Below are 19,687 nucleotides of genomic sequence, written 5' to 3' on the forward strand. Positions count from 1 at the left end.
GTAAGGTTACTCTTTGTCCTCAAAAGAAAGAACAAATTAGTGAATTTGTTGAAAAATCCTTAGTGTGGATAGCTAAGGTAGTTGACGTAAACTTTGGTTGAGAAAGTCGAACCACTCTAAATCGTTGTGCAATTACTTTCAATTTTCTTCAAAAGCTTCCACCAAATTTTTAATTGCCAATTCACCCCCCTCTTGGCCGATTCCGTCGATCGATTAACTCAACAGAAAAGGTGGGTGAGACAAATCCTCTTGCATTTAGGGTGATAACTAAAGACTCCTTTTGTAGCAGCCACATTCAGGAGGTTAGGCAGAACATTCATGACAAGAACAAAAATGTAAGGTGATAGGGGATCACCTTGCCTCACTCCTCTAGCAGCTTTAAAGTATCCAACAAGACTGCCATTGAAAACAATAGAGTATCTAAAATTTGCAAAACAGGCCCATGTCCAGCCAATGAACTTCTCAGGCAGCCCTAGAGCATACAAAATCACATCAATAAACTCCCAATTTAAGGAATCAAAAGCCTTCTGTAAGTCTATTTTAAGGGCACATCTAGGGGAGATTTTCCTTCTTGAGTAACCCCTAACAAGTTCCTGAGCTAGTAAGGTATTGTCCACTATGCTTCTCCCTTTCACAAATGCAGTTTCGTTCATAGATATCATATCAGGGAAAACAGAAGAGAGGCGATGCACTAAAATTTTAGTGACAGTTTTGTATACAACAGTGCAACATGAGATGGGTCTAAAGTTCTTTACTAAGCTTGGATTGGGGATTTTAGGAACAAGCACAAAAGCTGTTGCATTGAATGAAATAAGCATACATGAGTGATCAAAACAGTACCTGACTGCTGCTAGGAAGTCCTCTCCTAAAATAGACCAGGCCTTCTTGAAAAAGAAAGCATTATAGCGATATGGACCAGAGGACTTATTATTCTCTTGCCCCCACAAGGCCTCCTTGATCTCAGCTTCAGAAACATCCTTGCATAAGCTATCTGATGCATCCCTTGGCAAGGAAAAGCCAAGTAAATCCTTGATAGTGCTGACATTACTGCCTTTTACCTTAGGGTCAACCACCCCAAGTTGGTTCACAAAGAATCTAATCACTTCATTTGACATGTCCTCGAAAGTATCAAGTCTTACACCACTTTGGTTGTATAAGACTATCATTGTGTTGTTTTTCCTTTTAGTGATAACCATGGAGTGAAAGAATCGAGTACCCTGGTCACCATCCCTAATCCAGTCCATTTTTGTTTTTTGCTTGTAAAATAACATCTCAGCCTCCTCAAGGGCCTTTAATTCCTTTTCAGCTTCCAATTCAGCATTAATGCTTCTTCCATCAGTAATTGGATCAAGATTGGCAAACTGTAAACTCTTCAATTTATCCCTCTTCTCCCTTACTTACCCCGAGATGTCACTATAATGGCTCATGTTAAGCTCTTTAAGGCTTATTTTCAACCTTTTGAGCTTTAGGTAGAGAGTTTGAATTGGGTTGGCAGTAACCGGGGCCTGCCATGATTCCTTGACAATGGACATAAAATCAGGGTGCATAGCCCAGAAATTAAAAAACTTGAATGGCTTGGGCTTATTGGCAGGAGCTTCCTTATGCAAACATACTAATGTTGGGCAGTGATCAGAGTCACCAGGTGCCAGAAACTCAACATCAGAAGAAGGAAATGCTTCAATCCAATTTGGGTTGACAAGAACTCGATCCAGCTTGCGTGCCAAGTATGTATCATGTTGCTTATTCGTCCATGTAAACAATGGACCTATGTAATGGTGGTCAAACAGCCCCGAGTCCTCTACACAGCTCTAGAATTCAGACATGTCAGCCATGGTGCCAAAACTAATTTGAGCAGAGCTTTCCTCGGCATTTACGATGGCATTAAAATCACCACCAATTAACAAGCCTTGTTTCCAACAGAACCTTCCACAGAGCTAAGTTGAATCCAAAGATGTCTACGAATAGAGCTATCATTCAAACCATACACAACAGTAATAAAGAATTCAATACCCCCAAAATGACCCTTAAGAGTAATAATTTGATCAAAAGTAGAGCTAATAGAGCAGACTACATTGTTTTGCCAAATGACCCAGATGCGACCATTTTCAGCATAACTGTAGTTGCAACAATACTGCCAGTCACTAAACTTCTCAGACAAGATAACTATGGAATTAATCTCTTTCACTCTAGTTTCCAGGAGATATAGAATGCTAATCTGAGTCCTAATAGCCCAATTCAGAACCTTACCTTGCTTAAGGTGACTATTAAATCCCCTTATGTTCCGAAAACATATTAGCATGATACATTTGAAGAGGAAGAAACACCCCCTCTTTCCTTAAATTTATTGACTTTATCCACATGCTCTTTCTTCTTCAGTTTCAACTCCTGAACTAGCTTTGCCACACCCAAAGAATCGCCTCTCTGTTTTTTACCAGAATCAACAACAGAAATTTCCAGCAAAATATCAGGGTCAATAGAGTTAAGAATTTCAAATTTGTTCTTTAAACCTCCTCCATCAACCTTACCCTCCTTAGTTGATCTTCCTCTACCTCTCTTAATAGGAGGATTACTTGACTGTTCAGCTTGCTTGATCACATCCAATATGACATTGCAACCTTTATCACCATATGTTATTGAGTTGGCAGCAGCATTATTTTCAACAAGATCACCATCAACTCCAACCTGGTCATTCTGCAAAATAACATGAGTAGGATGTCATTTTCTTTTCCAGAGCTAATCCCCTCTGGTGTTGCACTAGAAGTTGCAGCCACAACATTTACATCTCCTATAGTCACACTACTGGCAGAAGGAACATCCTACTTTGTACCATGTACAAACCCTTTGACTCTCCAGACTTGCTCAGTTCTTTTCCCCCGAGGGCATAATCTCACAGAATGCCCAAAATGCCCACAATCAGTACAATAGCTAGGCATCCAAGGAACCGATACCCTAATTCTTGCCACTGATTCATCACTCAGGACAACATCAATATGATCATGAATTAAAGACTCAGCAGGAATCTCAACGCATACTCGAGCATATTCAAGCTTCTCTCTAACAGCTGTAATTGAATCCATATGGAGAGGCTTCCCTACAATGCTTGCAATAAAGCTAAGCCCCTTTCTTGAGAATAGTTCCAAATGAACATTGCACAAGTGAATCCAAATAGGCATTCGACACAAATCAAACTACAATTCTTTCAGATTAGGTTTCCACTTCCTAAGAAAGATCGGTTTATGCTGTACATGCCATGGACCATTTTCTAAAACCCAGTCCGTAGCAATCGAATTAGCAAATGAAAAACGTATAGGTTTGGCCCATCAAGACTCACCTTAATCGGAGAAGCCTTACCCCATAACAGCGTAACAATTTTCTGAATGGAGCCAAAATTTGGAGCCGAACCTATAAATTATCCGACTAATGCATATTTCTAGTCTGAAATCCCTTCCTCAAACACTTCTTTCGACAGCTTCACTACACGAGAGCCCTCGATCTCCGCTGGTAGAAAGAACTCCAATTCCTGATCAATCCCCACCGCAAAGAGTTTTCGCCAATCAATAAGAGCTTCGCCAGACATAGCCCAACAAAACCCCTAAAAACCTTCACAGAATTAGAAGAGAAAATCACCCGAGTAGTAGAGCTAAGCTTCGTCTTCACTCGCTATTAGACCAATTAACATGCACCGAGAGAAAAGACATGCTAATGTTGTTTTTGAAAATAATAAATTAAATTTCTTGCAGACACAAAAGTGACACTTTTACCTTATTTTTTTTTAATTTTCAGATCGAAGCGAAAATGATAGAAGTAGAAGAAAATGTGATTTTTATGAACTGGCTACGGCCTGTTGTGTCGGTAGAGATGTATAAGACACGAAAGTCGCTGTGAATTTCTAAGATATTTTTTCAACTTGATATGTATGTGCTTTGATATTTTTCTATTAAGTTATGGAGATTATAAAATAATATATGTTCTAAATATTCTTAACGATTTGATAATGACTGTTTAATCAACATACTACAGTTGTTTTGATATTATTTTAATGATGAAATGAATCGGCAAATTAACAAATTGTGGTGGCTGTTTGCCAATCCAACTAGGGAAAATGACGGCTTTTTACCCAATTCGTATATATATTCTTTTGGATAAAATGGTGGCTGTTTATTAAATTGTGGTGGCGTATGGCTTTTTTTTAAAATTATATTATTAATTGTATTTTTTTAGTTCAATATGTTTTTTTATTTTCGTCACGTAATCAGAAAATATATTAATACGAGAACTAATTTAAGATGAATATTAGAATAAAAATAATTTTAAAATAAATAGTATTTGGATAAAATACAGAAAATGGCAACTTGTGATGGTCTGAAGATGCTTTTAACCTTATATTAAAATATATATTAGATTTGTTGATTAAATAAAAAATAATATTTATTAGATTTTGTATATATTATTATATTGAAAATCATTAAAATCAGTGAAAAAGTAGTTGAATTGATATAAAAAATAATTTTAGAAAAAAAATCAACATTTTTAAAATATAAAATTTAATATTTCTTTTTAAAAATTAATTTCAATCAAACTACCAGTATGGTGATAAAAAACTCGTATTAAAATAAAATTTTAATTGATATTAAATCTGAATTTAGTTTTACAATAGATAAATGAATTGATATTAATTTATTAAATATATATTGTATTGAATTTTTGTTTAAAAGTAAAGCGTGTTTACCAAATATTTAAATGATTTTTAATAGAATCAATCCTTTTGTTAATTTAAAACCGTTGAATAAATTAATACAATAATTAAACATTTTATTGATCTAATCCATGACTTAATTTTTAAAACATGGATGTTTCGTTGAACTTTGAAAAGGACGGCATTGTGGTAAGGGGAGGTCAAAGGAGGTTGACGTGACGCGCGTAGGTTAGGCGAGTGGGCGATGAATTTTGGTAGGGTAGATCTCAATAGCCAAGTTGGCCTGACATGGGCCGGTTCTGGCTGATCCCATGTTTTTGAGTGCGTCAAACTCAAAATTACCCCTTTTTCAACTCTTGTTTTTTATTAATCCGGATTGTTTCGTGTTGTACACTTAAATTTGGTGAGTGTATTTTTTAATAAAAATTTTATACATACATAATGACTCGAATTTCAAATATTATTTAAATGATATCAAGTTATTTAATATTTGAATTAACCTTGTTAGTATTATCGTGTAAGCTTTAATAATAGGCTAAACTACTTAAATGTTCACTTTAGTTTCACAAGTGTTCATTTTCGCTAATCTAATTTAACAAAAATAATGTTTCCATCACTTATGTCATTGATTGATAACTTTTCTGCCAGTTTTTATTTATTTATAATATTTTGATTATTGAGATACCAAATGTTATTAGTTTGGTAATTTGACATGGTAGTGAAAGAGGATATTTTTTAGTCCGACTATTAAACTTTTGATAAATTATTAATTTGACCGTTAAATTTTAAAAAAAATATATAAATTTGACCATTTATATTCAAATAAAATATTAATTTAACACATAAATCTAATCAAAGTCCCATTATCGTTAATCACCACATCATTGGCCACTAACTACCGTCGTAGTCGTCGTATCATTGATGACTATTGTACCTTAAAATTTTCAAGTCTCTCATTTTCGTCTCATGAACACAAATTTAATGTTTGTTTCATTAAAAATGTCCTGAAGTCCATAAATCTAACATAGAACTCTTTATTTTTTTTAAATTATTACACCGTATTTATAAAGCTATAAGTTGATTTTTTTAAAGAAATAAAAATACTAAAAATATAAATCTATAAATATTTTAGTAGAATATGTTTGTTTGTAAAAAAAATACTACAAAATAAGGATGAATGAAAAAAAAATTAAAAACTGAAGTTTTCATACAATTACATTTAGGGTAAAGTATATAAGTAGTCCCCAAACTTTTAGGACGCTTGCATTTTGATCACCCAACTTTTGAAACTTGCAATACAATCATTAAACTTTTAGTTCGTTTTCAGTAAGGTCACTGTCGTTACCTTCTGCTATTTTTTGCTGATGTAGCACTTAACTCCCGTTAAAACCCCTTCTTCTTCTTATTATCTTGTTCTCGTTCACCCTGCCTCTTGTCACCACCTCCGACCAACAGTGGCTTACACCGCCATCACCATCGCCACTGACGTCACCTCCTGACTAATCCCTAACCCTCGATTTATACTCACCATCCACCATTCATCCTAAACCACGAGAAGACCTCAATGCCTTTTTTTTTGTTTTCAACCAATGGCAGATAGATGAGGGACAACGTTGATGAGGCACGACTGACTGGGTTTTTCTCAAAATGACGTAAGGACTCCAACAGTGGTGGCGGTGTGGTAAACGGACGATCCAATCGATTAGGAATCGATGAAAACAGAAGAGGCATTGGGGTTTTCTGATGAGATTCGTGGCCCTCTCTACGACGAATGGAGGTGAGTCTCGGTATGTGGCTAGTGGGGTTTTGGTCGGAATGGGGCAGTGCTCTAACTAGTACCGATGGTGACAGTCACCGACAATTGATGATGAAAATTGGGGATGGGTGTTCGAATAGTCATCTCGTGATTTGGGACGAATTATGGAAGGTGAGTATGAATCAAGGGTCGGGAGGTGACGTTAGTGACGGTTGTGATGGCAATGTGAGCCACCGTTGGTTGTATGTGGGGTGAACGAAAATGGAAGAAGAAGAATAAGAAGGGGGTTTAACGGGAGTTAAGTGCCACGTTAGCAAAAAATAACTAGAGGTAATGGTAGGGACCTTACTGAAAACGAACATAAAGTTCGATGACTGTATTGCAAGTTTCAAAAGTTGGGTAACCAAAATGCAAGTGTCCTATAAGTTTAGGAACTATTCATATACTTTACCCTTACATTTAAAAGTTCAAAGTGCATTAGTTAAAAAAAATTATAAAATATTGGCACCAAAGCGGTTACATGCGAATTGTAACACTTCCTACTCGATTTAGAAATCAAATCCGAGTCAGAAATGTTAAATTATATGATTCAAAACCACGATTTAAAATTTATGTATAATTTTTTTTTTACGACGATCAATGCAATTTAATCACTTTTACAAATATTGGAAACTATTCAAAAATATTCATATGACAGCTTAATCACATGCTAAATCATTAAGGGAATTTAAGAATTAAGGAGTAAATTATGTTAACTTGTAGTAAATCAATCGTAAATAATCTTGGTTGAATGTAATTGTATTAAACTTATATTTTTTTTATATAACAAATATTATAAAATTAATTTTGAGCTTAATTAAATTACAATTTAAAGTCTAAAGTAACTTGAAAAGTATGTTTTGAATATTTTCCAATTTAGTTGAACATTTTCAAACAATTATTTGATCATCTTTGTGCTTAAAAGTTTAGTTTCCTAAAAAAATTGGCTCAAAAGATAATCAATTTATCAAAAGGACCAATCCTTTTTTATCACAATAACCAATGGACCGATCTAATTTAAAAATGGATCAATTATTTTTCAGAAAGATCAATTATTTACTAGAAAATCCTAAAAAGATCATTCTCTTTACAAAAAAGATCTCTTTCATAAATAAATCTATTTCTCGTGCCATAAATGCTAATTTTCTTTTTAGGTAACGGTCCTATTATATCCCCATTGGCTTCTAACGACTAGAAATCATAGAGAATTTATAAAAACAAGCTCAAAGTATATGAAGATCAAGAAGAATAATTGAAAGCAAATATCAAACCAAAGAGTCTTAGTGAACTTATTTGACGTATATTGTTTTGTAAAATAATTGTAGGTTTAATTGTTTACATTGTTCAAGTGTCATTTTGGTAGAGCTTAATTATGGAAATTTATTTGTTTTGTGAGATTTTCTTTTTTTTACTAAATTTTTAATTCATCTTTTGGAGAAAGTGTAATCAAGGTATTGCAGTATAAATTTTGAGAATTGTTTTAAGGTTACATATTATCCTTAAAGATAAACAAATCTAGTAGATCTGAGAAATCTTTAGTGTGGATACTATGATAATTGATGTAGAATACAAGTTTTAAATTCGAGCTCTTAGCATTTCTCTTACAAACACCAATGATCCATAATACGAACATGGCCTCTATATAATTTCTCTTAACATAAAAATATACCATTAATATATATTTAATGTTTTAGGGGCTAAATTGATCAAATCAGAAACTTGCTATAGATACCCATTTTGTCTGGGTTATCATTTAATAATAATATTATTATTATTATTAATTTTTGTTACCATTTTTTTACAAACCCGAATTAGGATGAAATAAAAGAAGCTCAACCGGGCCACCACCCATACCTGGCCCAACAAGCAACCCAACCCAAACCCTGATTCTATTAACTGCCATACCCTGCTCCATCAGACCCAATTGAAGCCCTATACCCTACCATTCCCACGTGAAGCAAAACACTCCATGCATGCTCAGTTGCTGCCAAGCCTTAGAGGATGTCACACACGCCACCCCTACCAAAGCCATCACTCAATCACCAATATATCAATCAAATGCAGAACATTATTTAAAAAAAAGAGATAACTACTGTAATGGGTATAAAACCAGATTCAACCTATTGTACAAAAAGGGATTGAAACCTAATGTGAAAAAAGGGGGAAACTCGGGATTCAACCAATGTAAAAGCTTTGGACCCTTTTCGGTTATTGAAAAAAACCAATAATACAAGAGTTTCAGGTTTTGTTTCGAGTTTTTTTCTTTCTTTGTATTTTCAGTTTAATTCGAAATAAATATAAAAAAATAAAAATAAATCAGCTTGCATGTAGTTAAAATAGAGAAGAGGGGATGATCTCTTACCTTAGGAATAGTTCAGACCAGGGTCGGTTCGTCGTCGTCAGAGTAGGGCGAGCCGAACGGTCTGTTTTGTTTTGGAGTCCTTTAGGGAGTTTTTAGGTGACTTTTAGCCTAGAATAGTTGTCTAGGGGGTAGATCTAGGTTTTTGGAGTGTTTTGGTTTAATTTGAGGTTTTCAGCCACCGTGTGCGACGGACGGAGCAGTGATCGGATGACGGTCGGACGACCTTCACGGTGGTCGGTAGTGGGCCGACCGAAACCAGTTGAGAGAGAGGAGACTCTTTTTTTTATGGTTTTAAGCTCTAATGAAAAAAGAATAAGTTGTATACATAAGCAAAATTTCGGGTAAAATTACTTTTAAGTCCTCCAACATTTAGCGTTTTTTTTGCAAAAAGGTCACATGTACGGATTGAACTTTTGATTTACCCATTTTTATGCATAATATATATTTTTAGGGTTATTTTCATTATGGTCCCTACACTTTTATGTGTGTTTTGTATTTTGGTCATGTATAGTGAATGTTTATTATTTTTGAATAATTAGGGATTGATTTAGTAATATTTCCTTTTTATTTTTTCGGCATTAACTTTTTGGGTTTATTTTCTTCTGAGTCTCTATACTTTATGCTTGTTTTTCCATTTCAGTCACTAGTCCTCGGTTTAGTTTATTTCTTTAATTTTGTGCTATAATTTGTATTTGTTTCAATTTAGTCATTTTTATTATTGTAATTTATTCTAATTTTGTCACTGGTTATTATTTTTATTCATTTTAGCCACTGTTTGGGTTCTATTTATTATTTAATTATAATTTAGATATTAAAATTTTAATTTATGCATTTTAGGCATTGATGTTTATGATTTGGATACTGTTTTTATTTTTATTTCATTTTAGTCCCATTTCACTTGTTATCTTATTTTTTTTGAAGTATCTTAATTTGAGTGTCTTACTTTAATAATTTCTATTTTGGTCATGAATTATTGTATTTGGTTTATTTACAATTGCAGTGACTAATTTGTGAAATATTTGCAATGATTGCCTTTATTTTTTGTTGGTTGTATATTTTAATCCCTAAAGTTACTATATTTATTATTTTGATTCATTGTTCATATATTTGTTAATTACTCGCTAGTTGTAATATTTTGAAATATTATTTAACTCGAGGAATTTATAGAAACGCACCTTAACTAATAAGAAATGTGTTTCCAAGAATTGTTTGAACAAAATAATATATTTTATTTTTTTAATAATTTTTTAATATATTTAATATATGTATTTTATCTAAAAACTTGGGTAATATTATTTTATATGGGGAATTCATGGGAGTGCCCCATAATTGACAAGGAAGGTATTTTCGAGAATTGTTCGTACAAAACAATACCCCTGATATTCTTTCTAAAAAAGGACCATAATTTAAATGTATAATCAAATTTGCCAATTTCAATATTTAGATGACGTATAATCGTTTAGGTACCGATTTCGGGCGTTGCGGGGGTGCTAATCCTTCTCCACACGTAATCGACTCCCGAACCCCTTTTCAAAATGAATTTTTGGTTAAACGCATATCATTTTTTATCTTTTAAAATTATTTTTCTTAAAATTATTTTAAGAAAAATAATTTTAAAAGGTATTTTTAGGTATTCGACGTACCTAACCCAGAGGTCGATGGGGACTCCGAAAATATTTATTTGTTTTATTTTTAAACTCAACATTTTTCCCAAGATTAAGTTGGATCGATCCTCGCAATGAGCCCTATAAAACTTAAGGACGGTTCTGACAGCTTGGCGACTTCGCTGGGGACCGTTAGAGAGTCAGGCCGTAATCGATTATACGTCATCTTTTTAGTTGAAAATGGCAAATATGAATGATATTTAAAATTTGATCCTTACATTTTGTTTGCATCACATCACATTTTTTATTAGTCGTACTAATGTGATTGATTTATGTGTTTCAGATTTTTGACATTTTTAGTTTGATTGATCTTGGATAAAGGAAAAAGATTGTGAGTTTCCCCTTACACACGCTATAAGCGTTTGATATTTAGAGCCTTCTAAATGTGCTCTGTCCCATTAGGTAGGGGCGAACGCTATGCTTATGTAAGAAAAATTATTTTTCTCCGCATGGGCTTTAGCCAGTAACCTCTGGGGTACATATGCCTCATGTTTACGAATGAAACATTGAGTTTCCTTGCATGGACATGAGGAAATGTATCCTCTCGAATTGAACTCGATTTGTTTAAGCCTATAATGTGTGAGGATCGAGGGTCTGGGAGACCCAAGGGGCACCAGTAAATGACAATTCGAGAACCCTATTAGTAATACCGAAACTCTGCCTGTTTCATAGTGAATTTTTGTCCACGGTTCTTCAAAATTCAAAAAGGGGAAACTCACTCTACCCTTTCCTTAGAATTAATTAATTAATTATTTATTTTTGCAAAAAGCATAAGAATTAGGAGAGTATACAATTAGGTTTTATATTTCCATACGAAGCCTGTGAACTAGAAAGCATGAAGTTAGGATTTATATGTTGAACAAAACATGTATGGGTAGAACTGTTATAAAAGCATGTCAGGGTAGGTACCATGTTGGGTATGATCTTTTCATTTCGTAACTATTTCTTCTGGTTTTTGGTTAAGTGGTACTAACAATTTCTTTTGTTCTATTTTATTTTTATCTACCTTATGCTTGCATTTGCATTTCCACATCAAAATCAAACAAAGTGTTAAGTCACAAGTGATTGATCAAATCATAAGGTTTTCATATCGACATAAGAGTTCCATAACTAAATAGTCAACTTCGTGAGGGAGACAACTTACAAACAACGTTGATCGATGAGAAAGAAACTCAAAGTCTATCGAAGACTCATGTCAAATAAACAAAGATTGAGGTGGTATTAAGTAACCAGTTGATAGTTCAATCAAGAATGAGAAGATACTTCGCAAGATATTCAGGCAGCTTTCTTTTTGGAGAATCTCACAAAATTGAAAGTCTAGAGATCCGACAATCATAGTATGTGAAGTAAAACGATGAAATACATATCAACATTTTGAGAAGTCCAACAACTATAAAGATAAACACCGAATCGTGAGAAAGGCCTAGATCGAGTAAATAAAGCTCGTTTTTCTAGTATAAGGAGCACTTATGGTCTGATGAAGGTTGTTATATGGTGGTCGCTTTCGAAATTAACGCCTTGTGCATTTGCATTTACATTATTGTTTCGCATTAGCTCATTAATTTATTTATTTTGTTATTATTAGTTTTATAATAATTATTGTCACTTTGTTATCCTATTTGTACTAACTTGTTTTTTCGCATTTCTTTTTTCTTATATTGCATGATCATGACATTTTTAGGTGTTGATTCATGGGTGGTCATCAGAGTAAAAGGTTTTCATGATGGACAAAGGGTTTCATGATCAAGTAGACTATAGCACATCTAAGGAGTGGCATCTTGAGGAAGCTCCGAGAATAGTGGAAAGCTATGTACCCAAAGATTGTATATCTGACAAAGAGCAAAAGGAAATAAGAGAGATGAGAGATAAAATATCCAAAATGATATATAATAGCGGCTTTGGCCAAAGAAAAAGAGACTTATGTAAAAGAAAAGAACGAGTTCAATGAAAACAATCCTACGATGTGAAATACATGAAGGACAACTGATTCTAGCCGATCTAAAAAAATCACGCACAATCATCATTCGCATCAACAAGCTATCTGGAGACACCAAGGAAATGATGACAATTGTAGAAGTTTAGAAAGATGAAAAGAAGCCATTCGATCATAACTCATTGATGCTTGAGAGTCTACTTTCAACATCAGAGGGAATAAACCTGAAGAATCCAGTTCAATCCAAGCCGAGAGGTGGCCCTCATTATGATCCTATCCATGTATCATATAAGGAGTTGTATGATAAACTTTTAGAAGCTCAGGAGGTGGCCCCACAATATGTGAAACCGTGGCAACCTCCGTATCCAAAATGGTATGACATCAATGATCGTTGTGAATATCATGCCAGAGCTCAAGGACATTCCATTAAGAATTGCACTGTCTTCAAGCATTGAGTCAAAATGAGGGCCTATTAATCTTGGAGTTCAAGATGAAGGATCGCCCTAGTTTGGTAACTTATTGTCCTATTAAGTTGGAACCAAAAGTGTTCAAAGGTAAGGGTATCAGTGGGGACATCTAGGAGGAAGAAGATTTGCTAAAGTATGAAGTTCAAGTTCGTCATTTGAGGAGTGAAAGTGATAAACTGAACAGAGAGATGGAAGCCATACGTGATGGTTTTCAAAGGACCAGTCAAGCCTTTAAAAATATTGGTATATGAAATACCAGAAGAGTGGAAAACAGGGGTACACTAAACTGAAAAACGATGTTGAACAATGGAGAAAGAATTGCAAGATGCATGAAGGCTGAGCCAAGAAGTTCTCTTATGATTTACGAATTGCAGAAGAAAGATGCGATACAGTCGTTATTGATTTGGGAAGATGTCAAGTAAAAAATAAGATGTTGAATATGGCTAGAGCCAACATAGAAGCTTCATATCAGTGCCACAAGCATGAGACTGATACTGAACTAGAAGCCACTAGTGCTAGGAACAAGACATTGATGAAGATTATAGATGATTATGGAGATATTGCACTAGAACTTCGTAACCACAAAAACTTTCTTGCAAGGAAAAATGGACAGCATTGTCTACAGCTCCGAGAGTTGACACAGAAGATAAAGAAAAAAGACGATGTCATATAAGAAACTATTGACCAAGAAAGCAATATGGCTAAAAAATTGGTTGATTTAGCTGACTTTGCAAGGGAATTGAAGCAGATTGACAACTCAACACCTAAGCATAAGTGAAAGTTAACTTGGCTTTTGAGGGAGATAGAAAAGGAGTGAAAGCTATCGCTTATATGTAAAGTTTGTTTGATGTACTGAAACCTTTTGTGTTCAATGAAAATTGTTTTAATATGGTCACTCTATAATGACGCCTTTTGCATTCATGAATTTGCATCACATTTGTTTTTTTAAGTATTTTTACATACATTAGTTATGAAAACGTGGAAATAATTTACGGAGGGTTTTGTAACAGTAATACCAAGATCATTCATTCATACTACTATCTCATCATCATGAACAAATAAATGGAAATCATGGAGAAATCTCATGAGAAATCACAAGATCAATTGCAAGAGTAATTGGTCGGGTTACAACAACATATGAGAAATCAAGCAGCGAGTTCTCTACAAAATGAATCAAATCGAATGATCTAGGTACTGACAACTAAGACTACTGATAGAGAGAAGATAGCTGATAAAGAATATCAATATTATTAGACTGATGCGTCAATAAGGATAACCTACCATGGGGCATCCCACTCGAACCTAAAGAACAACCTCATTAATCATAAACAATCTGAGGATGTATTCAAGTTGAAGGAAGCAATTGGAGCTTTAAAAGTTGTTAATGCCTCCCAAAAATAAATAAAAGTGAGGGAACTCAGCCTGGTCCCTGATTTGGTTATCCCACATGAATTTAGGGTGCCTAATTTTGAGAAATATGATGACACCAGTTGTCCCCTAATTTACCTGAGAATGTTTTGTAGAAAAATGGAAGGGTACTTAAATGACGATAATTTGCTAATTCACTACTTCCATAATAGTCTCGTTGGGCCAACGGTAGTGTGGTACAATAGTTTGAATAGAGAGCAGATCAAGACCTAGGTCAATCTACCTGAAGCCTTCGTGGGGCAATATTGATATGTTAAAGGCTTAGCTCTAAAGCATCAGGATCTTCAAGGAATAAGGATGAAGTCCACTGAAAGCTTTAAAGAATATGCCCTAAGATATAGGGGAGTGGCGGCACAAGTTCAGCCTCCCATACTATAATAAGAAATATCATATACATTTCATATTTCTCTCCCAGAGCCTTTCTTCAAGTTAATGGTGGCAAACTTGACAGAGGACTTTAAGGATCTTGTGAAAGCTGGGAATCAATTGAAAATGCAATCAGTGAAAGAAACTTAAAATTCACTTCTAAAAGCTCAATTGATCAAGAAGCGAAAGCTGGTGATGTAAATGAATGTCACGTCCAGAACCCCCACAGTCGTAAAAGAAAAGGAGCAGCTAGTCGTTCGGACAAACCAACGAAAGTCTCACGATCTTGAAATACTTTAGAGGTGTTCCAAACTTCTATTTTAGATATGTACCCTCATTTGATTAAAGATCAACACCTCACACTGAGGCCAAAGATTGTGCCACCAAACCCTTCTGCCCACAACTATGGTCAAGATAGTGTATGTGATTATGTGATTTCCACTTGGGGGCATCTAGGCATTCTACAGGAAATTGTAGGCCGCTGTTAAAGGAGATAGAAATTCTTGTTGAAAATGAGACGTTGACACAAGAATTGGTGGAACAGTGGATGGCGAACTCTAGTGGGGCATCAAAGCATAAAATGTAACATTCGATTGAGTCAAGTGACATTGCATTAGATGAGTAATAGGGTATCCTAATTAGGAAAAGATCATTTCATCCCTCATAAATTTTTATTCCATTTGCAACATCTTGCTTGAATCTATTTTTTTTTGTTATTTGTCAGTTTTTTGTAAGGATATTTTAAATGAATTTGTGATACTTTAAGGACGGTGAACATTGAATCAAATTTACAATCTTGCAGTTCTTTGAATATCATCTGAATTAAAAAGTCTTTAAGTGATTAGAGTTATAAATCTTTGACAAAGTGACAAGATTGAAAACTGATAAAACAAGGACCCTTGACCACCCAGAAGATACACTAGAAAACCATACCATTCTCTTGCAGGGATCGATATAGCATTCTCCTCTTATAAGGACACGAACAAGAGGCTTGGTATTCAGGTATGCATAGGAGCGGATAACATGGGGCATCTCATGTGTATGATATTGCAAAACTGACTAGACTACACTTCTGTTAAGGACGTTCAATGATGATCCTATTCTTCACAAATGGAATGGTAGAGTGGATGAATTTAGTATAGGCCAATTGTTTGGGAATTGAACTTTAAATATGAGATTGTCTGACCATTAAATACACATAGACTATAATAGGTTCTTCTCAATGAGCTTAGGAAATTCTAACTTGAATACTCAAAAGGTTAATAAATTATTATTATAGATTATACAATAAAGTTGAGCTATTCCACTAAAGCAATTGTTTATAGAGGAAACTCAAAAGCCCCAGCTTTATGAATAAATTGTAATCAAACCATGACATTGCTCGGGTACTTGGTAGTTCGGTGTTTGCTCTAGTACAATTGTCAAGTCGAAGACTTTGTGATGAGATGAACCCTTTAGCTAGCCCAATAAAGGCAATTACAGTAAAGTTGAATTCAGCTAGCCAAATAATGGCAAATTAAATCAAAATTTATCTAATAACGAGTTTCAGTAAAATTGAATAAAGGAGTTGAGGAACACCTGTTATAGTCAAACTCACACAAGCACTTAGGAATTTTATATTTACACTGATGTCTCTGCACTAACTCTTCTAAAGAAGTCTGTGAAGATTGAACAAATGGAAGATTTCAGAGAACCAAAATAGAAGTGTTCTAAAAAGTCTAGTAATTGAAAATACCAGTTGCGTCATTTTGTCCGCATCCAGTTAAAATACCAAGTCAAGATAGGGGGCATGTTATAATGTTCACAAGGACCGAGAAAGAAATGACATCTTTGGTGACCAAAACCTTAGAAAATAGGAAACCAACCTGAAGCTAACCCATCAATTTTGACACTTGCCAAAGAGCTATAACTTTGAAAATATTAAAAGAGTTGTTAATTCCTTTAATATTCTGCGAACTCATGTTTTTGATTTGTTTCAATTATAAGCCTGAATTAAAGTGTAATACTTTACAAGATTCTATCATTCTTTGATTTTTAAAATAAAATAAAGGAGAAAAATATTTTCAAATAGGGCATTCTCAAATGCGAAAGGTTCTGGAAGTAGGTGAGGCCCATTCTGCCTATATTAGAGAAAAAAGAATAAACGTTGCCATAATATTGAAATATTCCACAATCTTGAAAGCAAGTAGTCCGATAGATCAGAAGGGATGGAGGATAAAATTGGTAACACTTCCTTGTGACATTGTCGGTAACTCGTCAAGAAGTAAATGATCATCTTATTCAAAAGGGACACACATCCCGACTTATAGAAGTTCTGTTACCAAAATTGATTAGTTATTAAGTGTATGTGGCATTATAACATTGTTGTTTAGTAATGCAAGAGTGAGACCAGTCAATGAAGCAATTTTCACACATAAATAGGGATGAGTCATGAAAGTACCTACATTGGGGCATGACCAAAAGTCTATATCATGTTGGGATAACAAGGTTTACATCGAAAAGACATTGAGAATGAGGCTCACAACTTGGAGTGTCAGGGATAGACCATGAATTTCAGAAGAGCATACCTTACAGAGAAAATAAGTTGAGCATCAATTAACTATAAGGTCCTGGAAAAGTAACTCTGATAGCGCAATTGAGTTAGGGACGGAAAGGGGGATCAAGGTCATAATTCTGACTGTAGCTAGAATTCAAGAAGAAAATCTCTTCTGAGACTTTAATACAAATAAGAGGCAAAGAAGACAAAAAGATATAAGTTGATCAGATGGATCTTCAAAAATGCAAGCTTGAAATTATAATTTGCTACACTGATATCAGAAGTAAACCCTAACAATTAATGATCAGGTGGAAAAAGACCGAATTCACCACTTTGGAGTCAAAAGAAAATTGAATCAACATTTATGCATACATGAGAACATCATTTGTATAAAATAAATGACATTACATTGATACATTTAATTGCATTCGTATTTCAAACATAAACACATGGGTTTTACAGATCTTCATGTGAAAAGAGAATATTCATGATGTCAAAATCCTAACAAGTGGAAGGTATAATTCAAACCTCAAATACAAGGAATCATGTTTAGATAGGCAGAACCTAAGAACAAAGGGCTAATCCACAAAAAAACATCAATTTGAAGTCAGACATGTTACCGGACCATGAAAATGTTGAAAAGTGAGAAAGCAATTTCTAAAGTTTCTCACTTAAATATTTTCAGAAAATGAAATTTTTAAAAAGTAAGAATGTGATTTCCAAAGTTTCTTACGCAGTAAACTATTTCCTAAATTGGTAAGTCATTCGAGCCATCAGTATGTCTTTCGAGCATGATGATTAAATCCTTCGGGTCATCTGTCAGTCTTTCGAGCAAGATGATAAGTCCTTCGGGCCATCTATAAGACGGACATGATGTTTTCACATGATTTTCAAAAAAATGAGAAACCGATTTCCAAAGTTTCTCATTTAATATTTTCAGAAAATGAAATCTTTGAAAAATAAGGAAGTGATTTCCAAAGTTTCTTAACGAGAAAGCTATTTCCCAAATTAGTAAGTCCTTCGGGCCATAAGTAAGTCTTTCGAGCATGATGATTAAATCATTCGTGTCATCTGTCAGTCTTTCGAGCAAGATGATCAGTCATTCGGGCCATCTATAAGACCTTCAAGCATGATGTTTTTTGTAACACCCATTTCCCGTATAAGTTCCCGTACACAAGTCATAAGTGTCACATGACTTTTAAAAACATTTTTAATATAAGGTAAAACATTCGTTGTAAACTATTACAAAGTTATATCTTAAATACATTACAGAGCATCTTTTATAGATTCATATACATGCCATCTAATTATCAAAAGAAGACTTGATTGTACTATAGTTACTGATTAGTCAACCTTGGATTGATGTTCTTTGTTGCACTCCTTACTCTGCTAAGTCTTTGCTTTTACCTACGAGTGAAATCAACGCACGTTAAGTATTTACTTAGTGAGGCATAATAATATAAATGAACTGAAAAATTCATACAATAATATTATAGCTATTGAAATACGAACTAAATCGTATACTTCATAAAATCAGTTAATCTTCTCAATTAAACCTAGGTTTCTTTCATATAGTCATCAAAACCATTCTTAGTATGCCCAACATACTTATATTTCTGTATTTTGTTCCCAATTATACTTTATTCTGCCCAATATATGTTAAATAAGAATTTAAGGTACATACATTGCTTCGAAGTGCCGAAATGGTCATTCACCTTTTATTAATACCATGAGTGGAACCTTTCTGCCAATAATACATTGTTATGCATTTTCATTTATGGCATCTTTCTGCCAATAATGCACCTTTATGCATTTTTCATTTATGACACAATCTGCCAATAATGCACCGTTATGCATTTTCATTTATGGCACATTTATGCCAATAATGCACCGTTATGCATTTTCATTTGTGGCACATTTCTACTAATAATGCGTCGTTATACATTTTCATTTATGAAATTATATTAAATATTGTAAAACATACATTAAATCAAAGCTTTCTAAGTTGACTCATTGCGAGTCTTCCACATCTCATATAAATACAATAAATGCATTCACCTGATAAGCCTCACTAATAAGCTGTAATGATGTCCGACTATTCGATAACTTTATCTTTGCCCTTTTTCTTTCTTGACTCAGGAGCTTGGTTATGATCTACACAAGCATCCATTAAAGACACATATCATACCAATGTTAGTATATTCCCTAACATTTATACTTTAATAATACTCAAAAGTACTATTATTTTCAATTTCTATTACAATTTCATCCTATCTTACAATTCTAGGCTCAATAGTATCGGTACCCTTACCATGGTATTGATACTTCTATACTATGGTACCGATACTCCCTTTCAGTATCGATACCATTTATGCATTATGGAATCCATGGTATCGATAAATTTCTCTTAATATCGATACCCAACTCAGTATCGACACTA

General features: G+C 34.0%; 1 protein-coding gene across 1 annotated transcript; it reads right to left on the reverse strand.

Annotated features, from left to right (window-relative positions):
* Positions 1-218: 218 nt before the first annotated feature.
* LOC120138287 lies at positions 219-3,577 on the reverse strand. Its single transcript, XM_039153802.1, has 6 exons — positions 3,456-3,577; positions 2,892-3,123; positions 2,305-2,691; positions 1,919-2,215; positions 1,402-1,808; positions 219-1,329 (listed from the first exon to the last, which is right to left on the reverse strand). Exons 1-6 carry the CDS (start codon positions 3,575-3,577, stop codon positions 219-221), a joined length of 2,556 nt encoding a protein of 851 aa, XP_039009733.1.
* Between the last annotated feature and the right edge of the window lie 16,110 nt (positions 3,578-19,687).

The sequence above is a fragment of the Hibiscus syriacus genome, unplaced genomic scaffold (genome assembly GCF_006381635.1).
Source record: "Hibiscus syriacus cultivar Baekdansim isolate YM2019G1 unplaced genomic scaffold, ASM638163v2 tig00110683_pilon, whole genome shotgun sequence".
NCBI lineage: Eukaryota > Viridiplantae > Streptophyta > Magnoliopsida > Malvales > Malvaceae > Hibiscus > Hibiscus syriacus.

Coding starts and splice junctions, on each gene's coding strand:
- LOC120138287 (XM_039153802.1), bottom strand. CDS start 3,577: ATGTCTGGCGAAGCTCTTATTGATTGGCGAAAACTCTTTGCGGTGGGG. Junction 2,692..2,891: donor GTGGGCATTTTGGGCATTCT/GTGAGATTATGC, acceptor GTTATTTTGCAG/AATGACCAGGTTGGAGTTGA. Junction 2,216..2,304: donor GTGTTTCTTCCTCTTCAAAT/GTATCATGCTAA, acceptor ATTAGGACTCAG/ATTAGCATTCTATATCTCCT.